At 40.5% G+C, this 17,280-nt stretch overlaps 1 protein-coding gene across 3 annotated transcripts; it reads right to left on the bottom strand.

Moving 5' to 3' along the window:
* Nucleotides 1-20: 20 nt before the first annotated feature.
* Nucleotides 21-16,256, bottom strand: dna2 (DNA replication helicase/nuclease 2). 3 transcript variants are annotated; one of them, XM_014972108.2, is made up of 24 exons: nucleotides 15,950-16,256; nucleotides 15,632-15,697; nucleotides 13,428-14,220; nucleotides 12,527-12,632; nucleotides 12,288-12,437; nucleotides 10,836-11,019; nucleotides 10,600-10,748; nucleotides 9,468-9,590; nucleotides 9,178-9,400; nucleotides 8,993-9,107; nucleotides 8,223-8,379; nucleotides 7,943-8,134; nucleotides 7,012-7,254; nucleotides 6,825-6,938; nucleotides 6,645-6,754; nucleotides 5,441-5,550; nucleotides 5,136-5,357; nucleotides 4,529-4,722; nucleotides 4,300-4,389; nucleotides 3,201-3,414; nucleotides 2,955-3,044; nucleotides 2,335-2,520; nucleotides 2,114-2,260; nucleotides 21-951 (listed from the first exon to the last, which is right to left on the bottom strand). In XM_014972108.2, exons 1-24 carry the CDS (start codon nucleotides 15,977-15,979, stop codon nucleotides 898-900), a joined length of 4,062 nt encoding a protein of 1,353 aa, XP_014827594.2. In that variant the 5' UTR covers nucleotides 15,980-16,256; the 3' UTR covers nucleotides 21-897. The 3 variants fall into 3 exon arrangements, with proteins under 3 accessions (XP_014827594.2, XP_014827595.2, XP_014827593.2); XM_014972109.2 differs by having other exon boundaries at nucleotides 9,178-9,397; XM_014972107.2 differs by having other exon boundaries at nucleotides 12,527-12,629.
* Nucleotides 16,257-17,280: the final 1,024 nt, after the last annotated feature.

The following is a 17,280-nucleotide window of genomic DNA, read 5'->3' as shown; positions in this document are numbered from 1 at the left end:
AGCAGGAACAAAACAGCATATTTAAAAAAAGCATTATTTATTCACATTCCACAAAAAGCTGCAAGACAAAACTTAAAAAAAAAAAAGACGCACAAAAACCAAGAAGATCTGAGGTCAGTTTGGTCTCATTGATCCAGATTCATGAATCTGATTAACAGAATCAAGAGTTAAATTATACAAAACATCACTGCTTCAATTTAACATTAAAAATACAATATTGGTGACTCTGGAGGACTGATCGGCAGATAAAGTATACCACTGCAAAGTAGACCAGTTTGATTTAACTGTATGAAGCCACATTGATGGAAAAGCCTTCAGGTATTCTGTTACAACAAATGAAAGCATATTTTACCATCACAGTACCGAGCTGCACAATGTTTTGTCAGAAACTAGAAATTATTCACCAGAACTTGGAAAAGTAAAGTCTTTAAATAACAAGCTTATGAATGAAATGGATAAGCAGTACCAATAGTCACACCAAGAGGATCATTAGTGCATCAGTAAGAGGTATTTAATAAAACAAATGGTTTAAAAATCAAGTGTAATTATTCACATTTATCTCCAGTAGAAGCAGTAAAACTGTCAGTTCTTCTAGTATATGTTCCACATTAAAAGCAAAATGCTTCAATTGGATCTTAAATGGATTCAAGTTAACAAAATGAACTAAACTGAAAGGTTTATATTTTAAAAAAAGTGAAAGTAAAAAGAAAGATTACTGTACGACTGTTTTTATGGAACACAACTGAGGTTTTATGATATATTTTAGCTTGAGGTAAAAAGAAAGTCAGCTTGGTTCCCACTTTCTGTGTGATAAAGCGTTTCCATGTCTCCTGACGAACATCCAGGTAAGTCTCTGTTTTCTGCAGTCTTTAGCCATCTCCCTGAGAGCGCGTTGCTTCAGAGGTGCATGCTGGGTAATGCCTTGTGAGCAGCTGGAGGGAGCTGGATAATGTGAAGGAAGGGTTAAAGAGAAAACCTGAAGACGTGGATTAAAAAGAACAATCTGCCATGAGAATGTAAAACATGCACACTAACCAGGCGTAACTTCATAAGCTACGTTTGCCCTGCAGCCTGAAGCGACCCTTAATGCGATATGAATTCACGACAGTCTGAACATAGATCGTATTTTTTATATATATATATATATATATATATATTTGTGACTCGACTCTAACGGCAGGTCGATATTCATTCGACCTGAACGTCACTGATACTCGACAAACGTCACTATTCTGCGTCCTAATACTCACAAGCGGGAAGTAAAACAATTATGGCGGACTTTAATGAGGATTAAGTTGTTATATTGTCTCCTCCGGTCAAACAACTTCAAAATTGTAAGTTATGCTACACCGTTAGCATCCACGGTTACCTCCGCAAACACTGAGCGCTTCTTCTTCTTCAACTTTTTATGGCGGTTGGCAAAACACTGAGAACCATAGACACGCCCTCTGTGTGTGTCGTTGTTGCGCCCTCTACTGCGCATGCGGGACACTTTCAGGTCGTTTGCCGTCCACACTGGAGATCATATATTCAGAAAGCTGTCTGAACGGCCGTCTCAAACCATTCCTGAAGTAATTATGCTTTGCCTCATTATTCTGCTGAAAGAGGCCACAGCCATCAAGGTGTACATATTTTTCAAGAAAATTTGTAGAATCCACGCTGAAAAAATATAAAAATAATGTAATGGCAATATAAAAGTCAATTATTGCAAAGAGACAGTAGTTTCTATGATAAATCTACCGTTTTCTCACTCGTTTTTCTTCTGTTTGACTTTTAGAAACCATCACTAATCTATCAAATGAGGACATCAACTGAAGTGTGACTCCCAACAACAGGCTGAATCTTTCTGTAACGCAAAGTCTGTATTCATGAAATTTGCAATATTTACCAACAGCTGCTGCATTACAAGTGTTTTTAAAAGTGGGGGCCGCCAGCGGGAAGACGAGGAAAAATTAAAGACTGAATCTCAATTTGTGACCGGTGGGGTGAAATGGGTTAAGAGACAATTTTCATTAATTTTAGTTTTCTGTTATTCAATCATTTTAAAAAAATAAAATCTAAGTTAAAACAACTTATTTATGCAGTATCCATAATAATGATTATGAAAAGATATCATGTTCTGCTGCAGTAGATGCTGGAGCAGCTTCTCCACTGGTGGGTATCGCCGCAGCGTTGCAGCAGAGCCCACCATCAGCAGCTTGTGTTTCGCTCTGGTTACAGCCACATTCAGACGCCTCCAGTCCTTCAGCAGCTCCCCTAACTGAGCAAATAAACGGGACAAAGTGAGGACAGGATCGCTATAAAGAGAGAAAGCTGGGAGGAGAAGATGCCTACGTTTCCTTCCTCTGCGGTGCTTCTGACAAACGACAGAACAATCAGACTCTTGTCCCGTCCCTGGTACCGGTCCACCGTGTTGACCTCCACCCCGGAGAAAGCAGAGGACTGCAGCAGAGCAGAGATGCACTTCAGCTGCTGCCTGTAGGGGGCGATAACTCCAATATCACCGGGTTTACACCCGGCCTGGTGTGCAGAGAAAACAGAGGTTTTAGAGCAGAAATGCAAACATTGGTATATTATTTATTAAGCCCGTTATGATGACAAATGTTCCTGAATGATAAATAGTCCCAATAATTACTGCGATAAACGATAGCATTGTTGTTTTTATAATGGCATAATAATCTAAATTCTCTCTAAAAGACCAATAACAAAAAATTTTTAAATACTGGAAAATATTTAAATATTCAAAATAAAAATAAAACAGAAATAAAATAATCCACACACAACTAAAGTCATAAGTAAAATGTATTATGAGGACTGTAAACAAAATTGACCTTCAAAAATAATCAGAATTTACCCCTCATCAAGCTCATATTAATTTATCATTGCTTATTGCATTAAGAGTGCATGAAACTTACTTTTGCCCTTATAAATTATTAATTTAGAAGCAAACAAACCTTTATGAGGAGAGAAAGCATCATGTGTATGAGAGCAGCTTCGGTGCGATTGCTCACTCCTCCCTGCTCCACCGACTCCAAAGCAGGAACCTGCAGGAACCAAAACTTTTACACACAATCCACCGTAAACATGTCCTGCAAGTCAAAATATCTTGTTTAATGAATCATAAACATAACATATAAAGACTAACAGCCTCAGTGGCTTTATGCTCGGACATATAGAAACAGCTGCAGCATTTTACAAACCTTTGAGCAGTCGAGGAAGCAGACGGGGTTGGAGGGCAGCAGCGCGGCCTGCAGCCAGGACAGGTCCAGCTGGGGACGGGTCTCAGAGCAGGAAGTGAGCTCCGATTGGACGGACGGCAGCGAGGGCAGGGTGAGCAGAGCCGAGGCCGTCCGCTCAGACCCGCACTCCAGCCGGCCGTCGTACATCAGAGAGTTACTCAGAGACATGATCTGACTAGATTTACAAACAGAGGGTGAAACACTTTTATAGATGCTGCAAATAAAAACTTGTTAAAAAAAATCTTAAAGCAAGTTAGAGAAGATTGCTGGACATTTAAATCTAAATCACTTCATGTTTATTAAGTCTAATAATTTTTGAATTTAAGGACACTATGCATCTAACCTCAATTGCATTTTGAAGATCACATGTTTTTAAAGGGCCGGTTGTGGAAGAATGCGTTGTTAAAACTACCCGTTAAACTGTTAAAATATTAATAAGTAGCCGTCTCTGCAATCACGCTGATGTAATTTGGCAGTATACAGAAAAAACTGCTTTGATCTCATTGATAAAGTAATATTTAAGGACATAAATGTCATCTCGACAGCTCTTTTTGTATCCTAAAGTTTAGTTGGCCATGTAAAAACTTACTCTGGAAAAATTATTTCCACAGTCATAGTAAAGTTGACATTTTTTCCCAGAGACGACAAAGCGAGAAAGCTTTTTGAGTTTTGAAAAGATCAGATTAAATGTTTGAAAATGCTCCGATTCATTTTCAGAAACATTACCAGTCTCTTTAAATTTAGCTTATAACAGATCAAGTGTCTTCAGTCAGAGGCTTCTTAAACCCGCTGTAACACAGACTGCTACAGGAGATATGTCCCGCAAACAGCGATCACCATCTACAGCAACATTAATTTCTCTTTGGGATCAACAAATAATTTTTGAACATGAATTTTGAACTAAATATTTTCAGTGTACAGAAACAAACCGGTGCAATTTTTCCCCCAGTTTTTCTTTGTAAAGAAACATTAAAATCCGTGTATTTATTTCCTTTGATTTTACAACAACCCACATAATCTTTACTGCAGAAGCATCCAGTTTTCTCCCAGCAGTGTTTACCTGTTCATCCGGTACTGTACGTTCAGCTGCACCACCGCCTCGCTATGGAGCTCAAGTCGCTTAAACAGACTTTCATCCATCCCAAGAGACCTTAAAAGGAAAATAACAACAATAATAATAATAATAATAACACATTTGACAGCATCACATTTTGTAAGACCCGTCAGAGTTTGTAAGTCTTTTTCCCTGCTGTCATGGTGCGCCGCATTAGTAATGAAATATTCTCCACCTTGCTTCCTGGTTCTGAACAATCGGCGGCAGCTGCTGATGATCTCCAACCAGGACGAACCGCTTGGCGTAGAAAAGCGGACCCAGACAGATCGGCTGGCTGATCTGCGACGCCTCGTCTACGATGCAGAAGTCAAACCGCCGGCGTGTGAAGATCGGATGCTTGATGCCCATGCATGTGGTTGCTACAACCAGCTGGAACGAAACGAGACAAGATTATTAACTCAGAAAAAATAAAAACAAATCATAACAAATTTTGCTGAATAATAAATTGTCACAAAAATTATTGCAATAAAGAATAAGAATGTTATTTTGAGATCGTTTTCAGGTAATTTAATGGCATAATACATTCTCAAAGATGAATAAACTTTAATTCTCACTGAAACTGCAAGACATTTTAAATATCCAAAATAAATAAACAAAAACAACTAATAAAATTAATCTTGAGGTTTTTGTAAACAAAATTGTCTTTCAAAAAAGGTCTAAAGCACCAGACTGAAGACTTTTGTCATCCAGTTTTTGGTAGAAAGAGAAGAACGATAAATCATGCAAATGGAAATTACTGAGTTCATTTTAATTTCTCACGCGATTAATTTATAAAAACTCACTTCTTTGCTGTAAAGCTGCTGCAGCTCGGTGAGCGTGTGAACGTCCTTCCTCCTCACGCTCTCCTCTGTGTACGGCAGGATCTCCGGATGGACCTTCTGCCCCTGACCCAGTCGCAGAAAGCCGACCCGGAAGCGCTTCAGCTTCAGCAGGATGTTGTCCACAGCAGAGTGGGTGTAGCTGGTCAGCAACACACTGAACCCACAGGCGTGCAGGATGCGCACCTGATGGCGGAGAAGTGATGATGACAGAGGGAGTCAGAGGGGAAGGAAAAGGGAAACAGAGTTTGGATTTGTTTGAGGTCTACCAGTGTGCAGATGGTTGTCGTCTTGCCGGTTCCAGGCATCCCAACTATGAGGGTGAAGTCTTTGGACAGCAAAACCTTCTTCATGGCCTGTTTCTGGGGTTTGTTTAGACCTGCAGACAGATAAACATTAAAGCATTGTTTCTCTCACAGACAGACTAATTTACATTGCCCTCGCAGTAACACATCTTATACAACCTGAAATTAAAGTAGTAATCTCTTAGCTCATTGTCTTTGTGTAATGTGTAGGTAGCGCTGTTTTGTAAATGTGATTGGCCAAAATAAAACCATGAACACGTCAACTCGGGGCGTTTTGAGTTATTCACAGATGTGTGTATTAATAACATTTCAGGGCTATTTGTAATTTAGAAGCATAATAAAAGAAAAATAGACTTGAGTTGCATTGGCAAAAAGAAACATTTTCTTTCAGTGCGTAGGATCTACGCGCTGAAAGATGCCGCACAGTTCGAGAAAGACTGCATTAGCAGATCAAAACAAGTGAAAACTGATGTTAACCAGCGATGTATGCAATGTCTAAAAGTCCAGTGCATCTTGTTCAATACAACAGCATCTCATGTTGTTTGGGTTTTTATTTGCAGAGATTTTTTAACACTACTTCCACCTCACATCAATATGCTTCGCTGATCACATAAAATCCCAACAAAACATATTGTAGTCAGTGTAACGTGACAAAATGTGAAACAGTTCAAGAGCGAACACCTTTGCATGAAATAAGAATCTCATAAGACTAGTTATCAAATCAATAACAATATAAGTAACGATGGTTTCGATAAATAACATGTCTGATAGAATATTTAGCTACAGCTGGATAAAACAGGAATGCTGCCAGTTTGGAAGTATTTCAGATATTTGAAACAATAAAACAAATCAATAATTATCAATATCGACTCGTATGAAACACTTATATATTGTGTTGGTAATTTGGTACCACTTTGCTTTGAATGCAGTGTTAATATTATTTTGTATTATATTTATTTGTGCATAATTCTATTTCCTGCTAATTAATACCAATTTAAATTTTAAAACAAGAACAGATGAGGTGAGTTATGAGAGGGAGAAGAGGTCGACATCTTACCCTTGGGGACCAATAAAGTACATTCTATTCTATTATATTCACACACCAAGGCTCTATGAGGCCAACCTGAACATTAGGAACAACTTAAGGCTGATTTCAGATGTTGAGCACCTTTGAGGATGTTGGCCACTGTGTCCTTGGCCTCTCTGGGTAGAACAGAGCTGAGGTTGGTGATAAACTCTGGAGGTCGAAGGTCAACAACCAGCTCCCTGAGGCGCTCGCTGCACAGAGACGGATTTAAGTCAAACTTTAAGATGATATCTGATGCTGCTCATGTTTCCCTGATCCCACCTGTCGCCAGAGCTTTCCATCAGCCTGGACAGATTGCTGAGGTGAGTGCTGAGGCCCACCACTCCTTCATCGCTGTCCAGTCGAAACGAAACGCCGCTGAACTTTGACAGGTCCCTGTTAAACAGAAGACATCAGGTGAAAACCTTCTGCTGAGTCAAACAGGACGACTTGTGAACGTAGAGCCCACCTGTCCAGAGTGCAGCTGACCGATGTCGCGTTGACTCCTTTCAGGTATCCTGTTGCCAAGCCGATGAGACGACCCTCTTGGTCGCTGACAACGATGCGATCTCCGCTGGTCAGGCCGCAGTGGTTGGCGCCCTGCTGCGAGGCGGCCGCGCTGCGCAGGAAACGGTGGACGAAGACGCCTTCGGACTGAGCAGTCACCGAGCCGCTGAGCTGCAGGTTCCCCACACAGCTGCCGCCCTTCTCACTGAAAACGCATTAAAGTCGAAACTAAAGAGCTGAAAATTCAGCATATAAGAGGATCTGATGAGATTAAGAAAAAAATCTGAAGTGAAAATATCAGAACAGATGAAATCCTACAAGAAATGAGGTTAAAATAATCAATTATCAGTTTCTTTCAGCTCTGATCTAACGTGTTGCTTTATAGTTAACATTAAGTGGAGCCTCCTGCACAAACAATAAGAAAGCAGCAAGTGGTTTCTGGATGGTAAGTCAACAACAAAAGTCTCGTCTTTTCCAGCAGCCATTGTACAGCAAAGACGGCGATAAAACCAGCCGACCAAATGTGCTGGATTGGGTTGCTAGGTAACAGGACCAGGCTCGGCTGGGGTTGCTAGGTAACAGTGCAGTTCCTAATCAAATGTGACTTACAAATGAAGAGGTTTTTGAAAAGGTTCATTTTCCAGTCACCAAAATGCATCAACTTATTTCCAACCAGACATTTTTTTACACCAATAAGTTCATGTTTTTTGGTGTCTGGAAAATGAGCCATTTCAAAAACCTCCTGATTTGAAAGATACATTGATGGGAACTGCAACGTTGTTTGGGCTGATTCTAGGAAGCTCTACAGATCCAAATGTTAGAAAATTTGCTCATTTTTAAATTAATTAAAAAAATGACAACTTAGAAAACGGGTGAAAGCCACAGACTGCTACCTCTCCAGGACCGACTGCAGCCAGACTCGCTTTCGGCCACTCTTGGCCTCCATGGTGGACGCCTCCAGGCTGCAGAGCAGCAGCCAGTGAGCGAAGTAATCCAGATGTGGACGGGTCAGGTGGCTCGTCTCCTGCTGCAGAAAGGCTCGCACTTCGTCCTCACCCACATCCGCAGAGGTGGAGTCCACCACCCTGGACCGAAGAGGATGAGACAGAAGACAGGCATTGAACCCTCCTGTGGTTGGTTTATAAGTCTGCTTGAGATTTAAAGGGGGCTTACCGCTCGTATAAAGCACAGTTTAGTTTCTGAGGGCAGTACTGGCAGGTCTGCCTGCTGCTCAGGATGTCAGGAAGTCTGGACAGGCGACTCCGATCGGCTCCTTTCTCTACAGAGTGGCTAATGTGATGAACCAGGGAGTTCCTCAGCTTCAGCAGCTCTGCAGAAAACCCACAATGCATCACTGTATCGCACTGTTTTAACAGGTCTAACATGGCCCCATATTTAGCTTCACAGCATCCCCACAGCATGATTGTGACGCCACCATGTTTTACATTTTACAACCCTAAACTGCTTTGTTTTTATCTAAAATCTCAATAAAAATACTTTAAAGTTTGAGGTTGTAACAGGACAAAATGTGGGAATGTTCAAGGGTATAAGCCTTAAAAATAAAATCTCATTATGATAATAAGATCTCAAACATTTACAAACAAGATGGCCGCCATGGGCGATCTGACATCCCTGCATTGGTGGAAAAACATCCAGATTTTCTAAAAACTGAATCTTCAAAGACCAAATATTTGTTTTATTGATAAAAACAAACTTTTTTTGACCAGTTTTGACTGCAAGTTAGTTTGAAATAAAATCAGCCTCAGTCAGGAAACAAACTCTTCCCAAAGCCAGAGACGAACAAAGAGAAGAGCGACTTGTGGCACAGATTTGTTTGGTCACAAAAAGCCCGATCCGTTACGGTTCTGCCTTTCCAGATAAACTCCAGAGCTGCTCTGTGGAAACATCTGAAACCTGCTGAGGTTCTGTTGGGCTCGCCGTACCTCGGTGGTCCATGTGGCTGGCTGCTACTGGGTGCATGTTTCCAGTCTTCAGGTAGAGCAGCAGGCCGATTTCAGGGCTGTATCTCTCCATGCTCATCAGCGTATATAAGATCACCTGCACACAAACAGAACCACGTTCACACGGCTGATTGTTCTTCTGGAAAAGCCCGGGAAGCTGCTCTGACCTGACTGCGATGCTCGATGGAGTTAGACTCCCTGCCAGTCTTCAGCTCCAGCGGGACGGTCTTTTCCTCGCAGACTCTGCTGCTGCCGTTTCGCGACCTTTGGATCCGGACCTTCGCCGTCACGTCTATTTTCCCTTTGAGGCCGAATCTGGGGGACCAGACGTTCTCCTCTATGTCCGCCAACTCCGTCAGCGTGAAAACAGCAGGCGGGGCCTGGCACCTGCTGCGATCAAGCAATCAGTTAATTATTAGCACATTCTGAGAATAGGGATTTTTATTGAGGCTCTTACATTTTAGAGATGATGGGTTTTGGTGCAGGAGAACAGAGGTATTCATTTGCCCAATGCTCCAGTGATGGGAGGTACTCATGCAGCTCCTGCTGCATCTCCTCCTGACTTACCCCTAAAGCAAACCTGTGAACACACGAAGAAGAAGAGTGGCATCATTAGGGCCGCAACTAATGATTATTTTTAATCTATAGATTATTCTGGCCATTAATCAGATTTTTAAAAATTGTCAGATTTTTTTTTATCTCTTATTTAAGCCATTTTTATACATTAGAAATATGTTTAAAAATCCTAATAAACAATTACATCCCTTTTTAAATCTTTTTTTTTTTGCCTAGACTCCAATAACAGCGTTCTCTGAGTGAACGTTTGATCATTTGTAGCAGAGGATGAATCTGCAGGTAAAAATTATCCCCAACATTAGAAGCTCAATCCTTTCTGCTTGAATCATCAATACAGCGCAGCAGCAGTGACTAATAACTGCACAGTAAAAGTTTCCCAATATATTTGCTTTTACAGTAATTTAAACCAGCTGAAGCTAAAATTATGCCCCTGGAGGGGTTTTGGTTAGAACATATTCACAAATACGAAATGTATATTCAGCTTTTTTTTGACCAATTATTGGTTTGTAAAGTAGAATCTTGTTTTGTTTTCTGTTTTGTAATGTTAGCTTACAAAAATAAAGTCAATCTGAAATCTGAACATAAAAGTTTTGTAGTTTTGGCTTAATTGTTGCTCTCAAATGACCTTTTTTTTTTTAAAAAGTCTGTCTGTTTCAGTTAACGATTAATTGATTTGTCGTGATTAATCCGATTAATCACTTCAGCCTAAGACGTCATTTATCATAACCACTGTCTTTTCTTACATGGACCAGTTAAATAATAGTTAATTAAACATTGATAACAGATAAAGTTCTACTGTGTGTTTATATGTAAATGTAGTAAAAATCAATCCAATCAGTTTAAAAATGTGACCTTGTGCATCAAACCCGCAGCGGAAATTTAAAAACTAAAGTTGAGTTCAATATTATTCCCATTAAAATTTGTTATATTCAAACATGTGAGAGAGTTCTTGACTCATTCTGATTGTGGTTTTAAATGTGTTTAAATGCAGGATAAGTGATAAGACACCCTACATGTCTCCAAGGTAACGGTGATTTCGCAGCGCTTCGTCGGCCAGCTGGGAAAGTTTCTGCAGAGAGAAATCTTTGGCTGAAGCTGCTCTCTGGAAGACTTCATGCACCATGGTGCCATTAAGCATCTGCTTGGAGCCGCCATCAAAACTCTGCATCAAAATCAAGAGAAACGCATCATGTTTCCGTCAAACACCGACTAAAAGAATGTCCTAAACGTTAGAGGGCACAACTTCCACCTTGAACATTTCTCCCAGCACTGATCGCCTCATGCAGCGGATGGAGTTGGAGATGCTGGTCCCTGAGATGAGGCTGTCGGGCTGGAGGACCAGGAAACCCCGCTCCCTGTCGACCAACCAGGCCCCGCCTTCAGAGCGGCCCTCCAGATGAACCACATCGCCGCGGCAGACGGGGGTCAGCTCCCTGCAGAGACGAAAAGACGCCACACTTTGAGGCTGCTGCACATGAATGAATGAAAATACGAGAAAACACAGGAGCCAAGAGGCAAAAGAGCATCAGCAAATTAATCATGATATAGGTAGCTCTCGTGACGTCACACTTTGGGAAGTTTGTAACCGACAGCCATCTTAGTAGGCAGTTGCTATGACAACAGCAACCAAGATACAAGCTTAGAACCAACTCTGGCTTCGTTCCTACTTTATAAACAACATAAGCACATTTAGCTACTTTTCTAAACTGTGGAGTACTTGTTACTTTAGACAAACATTTAGCTTTATACTTTTAATATCGGAGAAACTTCTGTTAGCTTACAAATCTAGAACAAACTTAGAAAGCACCAACAACCCAGAACAAGAGTCAGACATGGAGCCGACATTTCGCTTGATGTTGTCCAAATCCAGAACAACTGGAACCAACATTTAGTTTTATGCTTTTTGTCTTTCTTCTGATTTCGTTGTTTTGTGTGTATATCCTTCTAATTCATGTGAAGCACTTTGAACCGTCTTGTTGCTGAAAATAAGCTATAAAAATAAAATTACCTTACAACTATTACTCAATATTACTCTTAGCAATACTAAGATAAATATCAGTGACACTGCAGAACTAACAAAATTAGCTTAGCTAATGTAGCTTTTATCTGCAAGCAGGGCTTGGCAAAATGGATGAAAAATGCATTAATTTCAATCAGTATTGATAATTATTGATCAGTTTTTCGCATGGAACATCTGAAATATGACCAAACTGGTGGTGTGACCTTTCCTCTTTTATCCAGTTTTCACTCCTCACAGTTTTTATTTTAAGCAGTTATGAGGCACATTGGTGAAACTTTAAACTGCTGCGGCAGTTACTCAGCAGGTTGTTGCTAGGTAACCAGAGAATGAATGAGTTGCTAGGTAACCAGAGAGTGAGTGAGTTGATTCCACCAACCGAGCTTAGCTGGTTTTCAGAGGTTGAACAGCTGGTCTTTCCTCTGCCTACATCTCCCAGAATGCTGCGCGGTTCTCGACCAGAGTTCAGCGAATATTCTATTATTGATCATGTGTCTATTTTGATACATGTTGTTATTGATTTATTGACAAACCCTACTTCAGTTCCATCCAAACAAGAAAACCAAAATGAGCATCATTCATGCCGTTTATGAAAAAGACAGTACTGGTTGCACTAAAAATGTAAAATAACTACAAGGAAAGTAACAGGATTTACAGTGTACATGAGCAAAAAGAGAGTTTTACCATCCGTCTTTGAGCAGGCAGGTCTCGGTTGGAAGCAGAGACCTGCAGCATGAGATGGTCAGTGATTTGTGTCCCGGTTTCTCCTCAACGTCCAAAACCAGATACCGGTTATTTGGTCCCTCAGACAGGATCACATGGTCCGGTACCTTACTGTAAAACATTACTTTCTGTTAAAAACAGTGAAATAATGCATGCATGTTTTTATTAAGATGACTTTTAGCAAAAGAAATGACTCTTACAGATGCTTTTTGGACTTTTCTTCTGTGGCTTCATCATCCATTTGGTCAGTAAACCAGCTCTCCTCAAAGCCGTCCTCACTGGGACCAGCTGGTCCAGATTCAGCTGCTTGATGGGGATTAGAGAAACAGCAACGTTAGAAAACATTCCTGAAACAGAGTTAAAGAAAATGATGTTTAACATTTATATATTAGAATATTTTCTTTAGGTCTACTCTGCTGTGATTTTAAGGAAATATTTTAGAGTTACATCTTTAACGCCTTTCAGCCTCTAGTTCTTTTAAAGGTGACTTAATATGTTTCCTTGAACAAGTTAGGATACTTATTTAGGTTAATTATATTTTTCTGCACAAAATCATTCTTAGACAACGAGGTTTTATCCTGCTCCTTTCAGATTGAGTTGTCTCAGGGTCTTTTGTCACTTTAGATCCAAATAAACAGCTGTTGGCCACGCCCCCTACACTCACACATTAAAATGGCTGCAAGCCGATGCGCATTTACACAACCATACACCTTCGAAAAGCAGAAATGGAGCCTCCTGCACAACCAACAGGAATACAACAAGTGGTTTCTGGATGGCAAATCAACAACAAACACCTGTCTCTTCCAGCAGCCATTGTACAGCAGTGAAACCAGCTGACCAAACCTGCAGGAGTTCAGGCTGGGTTGCTATGTGACCAGCTGGGCTTCACTGGGGTTGCTAGGCAACGGCCCAGTGCCAGTTGATTCAGACTTAATATCTGAGAGATTTTTTAACTGGGTCATTATTCAGACACCAAAAAACCCAGCTTCTTTAAGTGTTTGGGATGTACAAAATGTGAATTGTGTATAATAGGTCCCCTTTAAATAGCCCTTAAATCTACCGACCTGCTTGTTTGCCATGGAAACGTTGATATTTGCTTACCAACTCCGCCTTGCTGCTGATCCAAGAGCGTCTTGTTGTTCCTGTCTCCGTGTGTTTCACGTGTAGCCGTCCTCTCTTTTGGGACCACCTCCAACTCTTGAGCACTTTCTTCAGGTAAAGGAGCAGCAGGAGTGCAGGTGTCCTTCTCCAGGGAACCTTCCACTTCTGTTATCACAGTAAAACATGACACCGTCTTTTCTTGTTGCTGCTGCTGGCGTTTCCTGTCTCCTCCCAGAGAGAGGTCTGTTGGGCCGGCAGTGAAAAGAGGCGTCTCTGTGGAGCCGATCAAAGCTTTCAGAGGTGAAGTTCTGGGTTTCTTAGCGTTGTGGGACCCTTGATTGGGGCTGAAGAGTCGCTTGAACGGGCCAGACAATCTGTTCGCACTCTTATTTACTTCTCCCTTCTCAGTCATTATTCTCCCCACTCTGATGCTTGGGCTGCGACAGACGGGCGACCGGTGGCACAGTTTTGGGTCGGAGCGCGGCTGACCGGCCCGTCTGGAGGGAGAAGAGCAGGAAGGTCTGATCTGACTGCTGGGCGTCTCTGGGACAGAGAGGACGACGTCTGGGGACGAAGCGAGGAGGTTTTCAAGGTCACCGAGGTTTTCAAGGTCACCGAGGTTTTTATGGTCACCGAGGTTTTCAAGGTCATCGAGGTTTTTATGGTCAACGAGGTTTTCAAGGTCACCAAGGTTTTCAAGGTCACCGAGGATGCTCCGCCTCAGAGGAGGAGTGCTTAGTCTGAATTTAATTTCTTTAATCTGAGGCTCAGCTTTGCTGTTTGATGGCAAAACCTAAAAAACAGACAATAAGATTGGAGAAATTTTTACAGTTTCATGCAAACAGAGGAGAGGAAACAACAGTTGATTTGTGCAACAATGCATTTCCTTCCACAAGTATTCAGACCATAAACTCCTTCACATTAAACAAAATTATTTAAAAAATCTAATCCGTTTCTGCTGCTTTTACTCTAATTCCACTAAACACCCAGTTCCAATAACCATCTTGAAAAGTCAACCTGTAAGTAACTTAATCTAATTTTAGATAAACAATAAACATATTTATTCAAGGTTTCAGATGTTTATTGATTATAATTAAAGATCGAACCAAATCCTGAAGACAATGGCAACTAGATAAATTTATCTAGATGTTAATCTGTCCCTGAAGTTATTGCAGAAAAGAATAAAATTGTTGTTTTAACACCATTTTCAAGTAATATAATGGTATTATAATAATACAAGAACACATTTTCAAAGATGAATAAACTTTAAACTCTGATGAACATTTAAATCTGGAACTGAAAGACATTTTAAATATCCAAAAATAAATGAACAAAAACAAATAAACTAGCTGAGACTGAAGCCTTTTGTTGTCCAGTTTTTGGCAGAAAGACAGAAAAGAGAAAAACTAAAAATCATCCAATTGTAAATTATCAAGCTCATTTTCATTTACCAAGCATTCATTTGCTGCAACATTTCAAATATCCACCTAACCTGACAGGCCAGGTGAGAACATTAATCAGAAATGCAACCAGAACGGCCATGGTGACTCTGGAGGAGCTGCAGAGATTCAACACTCAGGTTGGAAAACCTGCTGACCATATATCTGGCTTTTAGAAATCAGAAATTATGTTTAAATTTTCTACAAGCCATGCAGCAGAGGGCAACAAAAAAAGAAAAGCTTTTTTCAGGTCTACTGTACAGATAACCCACTCCTGTTTATAGAAAACATTTGTTACACAATATATATATTTTTTCCTTTCTCTTGCTTAGCACTTCTGGATGGATGCAAACTCCATTTTGTTCCTTTGTACTTGTTGCATGTTCAATATGTCACAAGAATTCAAAAATAAAGTTGAATTCTTTATTATAGTTGAATTCAACTTTATTCTACTTATAAATAATTGCACAAATGAAATGCGGTCAGCAATAAGCATTTCTTCAGAGAAGATAAGTTAGTCTGCGAAAAGCAAACTCAAGGGTTCACCTTTCAGCAGGACATCGATCACAACCATAAAGTTAGATCTACAATGGAGTGGTTTATGTTAGAACGGCCCAGTCAAAGTCCAGATCTGCAGAGGCGAGGCTTGAATTTCAGTAATCAAGACACGCTCCTGACAAAGCTGGAGCAACTGTCCAAATAAAAGACAAACAAACTGGTTTTTAATCAAATAACAGTTCAAAAACAAACGTGTCCAGGACTAACCTTTTGGTTTTTGGAGCAAAAGAATGAAGAGATGTTCTGCTGCCCTCCTACTAACCCAGCAGTCACCTGAGAAAACCAACCAGTCAGAATGATACAGAGGAAACCAATCAATAAAGAGGAAACCAATCAGAGAAATCGGGCAGGAATTTGTTGTTGCGTAGTTACAGCGCTGCATGACAACTTTATGATCAACTCAAACCGTAAAAAGTTTTCTTGTTCAAACAGTCAAGGCACAGAAATGATAACACTGGGAACGTTTTAGACCAATAATAAGCTCCACATCCAGCTCTCTTTTTAGCTACTAGGAATGTGACTCACCTTGGTTTTCTTCATCTTGTTCATGTTCATGGTGACTGAGGATAAATGTTAGCCTTGTATCGATTAGTATGCGGTTCAATAAGCTACCTGTTTTCAGAACCTGGTCGGGTTAGCGGTACCGGTCAGCTAACGACGCCAGCACACAAATACAACCCGGGCCGCATCTCCAGCAGATGCCGCCCACAAAAACACTAAAATAAGCCGCTACAATCCGTCACAACACATCAGTACTGAGAGACATTTCTGTAATTATCTCTCTGCTGGACGCTCCCGTGGCTGATTTCAACGCTGCGGCGCCAAATTTTCAGGTTCGCGCAACGGAAATTACGTCAGCGAACTTTGGGCGGCTTCATTTCCAGCAGCCGGCGCACGGCACGGTCAGACATGACGGCGAACGGCGAGGGAGGAGATTTACTCGTTTGATAGATAGATAGATAGATAGATAGATAGATAGATAGATAGATAGATAGATAGATAGATAGATAGATAGATAGATAGATAGATAGATAGATAGATAGATAGATAGATAGATAGATAGATAGATAGATAGATAGATAGATAGATAGATAGATCTCTATATTTTATATCTAGATAGATATTGTAAAAGAAAATATTTCACAGCTGTTTTGCGTCGGAAAATCACATAAAATAGTAATAAATCATACAAAATTGTAATAAAATGCACTGAAGTTTGTGATCCTAACGTGACAAAATGTATGAAACTTCAATACATTTACATTTTATCAATATCTTATTTAGGTTGAACCCAAACTTTCCTTCAGTGCTATTACAAATTTACGTTTTGCTGCCACCTAGTGGCCTCACAGCTGAACATTCAAATCCAACACGGCAGAAATCATCCACTCAGTAATCAGTGTTTTAAAAACTGATTAAGAATAAAATAAAAAACCTTAAATGGTTTATCTTATATTGTTATGACATATTCCCACTCCTTTCGTATCAATATTCGGTCAGGTTTGGTTTTGCAGAGTCTGACCAACAGATGTCACCAGGAATCTGAGGAAACAGCAGCTGATTGCTTTAACATTTTTTTACTGGGCTAACATTTCAAAATTTTCATTCTTCACTTAATTTCTTCATTTGCAGCTTTATTCAGTTACTCCCGGCCGGGTAGCTGTGTGTGTTTGTCAGTGTTTGAGCAGAAATGCCACACAGGGACGGTCTGTTTAAACATGAGGATTAAGTCCGGGTCTGTTCCGGGTCAGACAGTAACGGACCTGTGGGGGCCAACATGCAGCAGGACAGAGACCAGGACATCCACCATGTAAACTTTAAATGCCAGCAAGTCAGAGCAAACACACACAGCTTTA

The sequence above is a fragment of the Poecilia mexicana genome, unplaced genomic scaffold, assembly GCF_051168715.1.
Source record: "Poecilia mexicana isolate PSO_F unplaced genomic scaffold, ASM5116871v1 scaffold_3, whole genome shotgun sequence".
NCBI classification, from domain to species: Eukaryota; Metazoa; Chordata; class Actinopteri; order Cyprinodontiformes; family Poeciliidae; genus Poecilia; species Poecilia mexicana.
This window is presented reverse-complemented; position numbering and strand designations above follow the sequence as displayed.

What these genes read in the sequence shown, in the direction of transcription:
- dna2 (XM_014972108.2), bottom strand. Translation starts at nt 15,979, where the DNA reads ATGAACATGAACAAGATGAAGAAAACCAAG. An exon ending in GTCAGCTGCACTCTGGACAG is followed by an intron (nt 6,939 to 7,011) that starts GTGGGCTCTACG and finishes TCTGTTTAACAG; the next exon opens with GGACCTGTCAAAGTTCAGCG. An exon ending in GTACAGTACCGGATGAACAG is followed by an intron (nt 3,415 to 4,299) that starts GTAAACACTGCT and finishes TTGTAAATCTAG; the next exon opens with TCAGATCATGTCTCTGAGTA.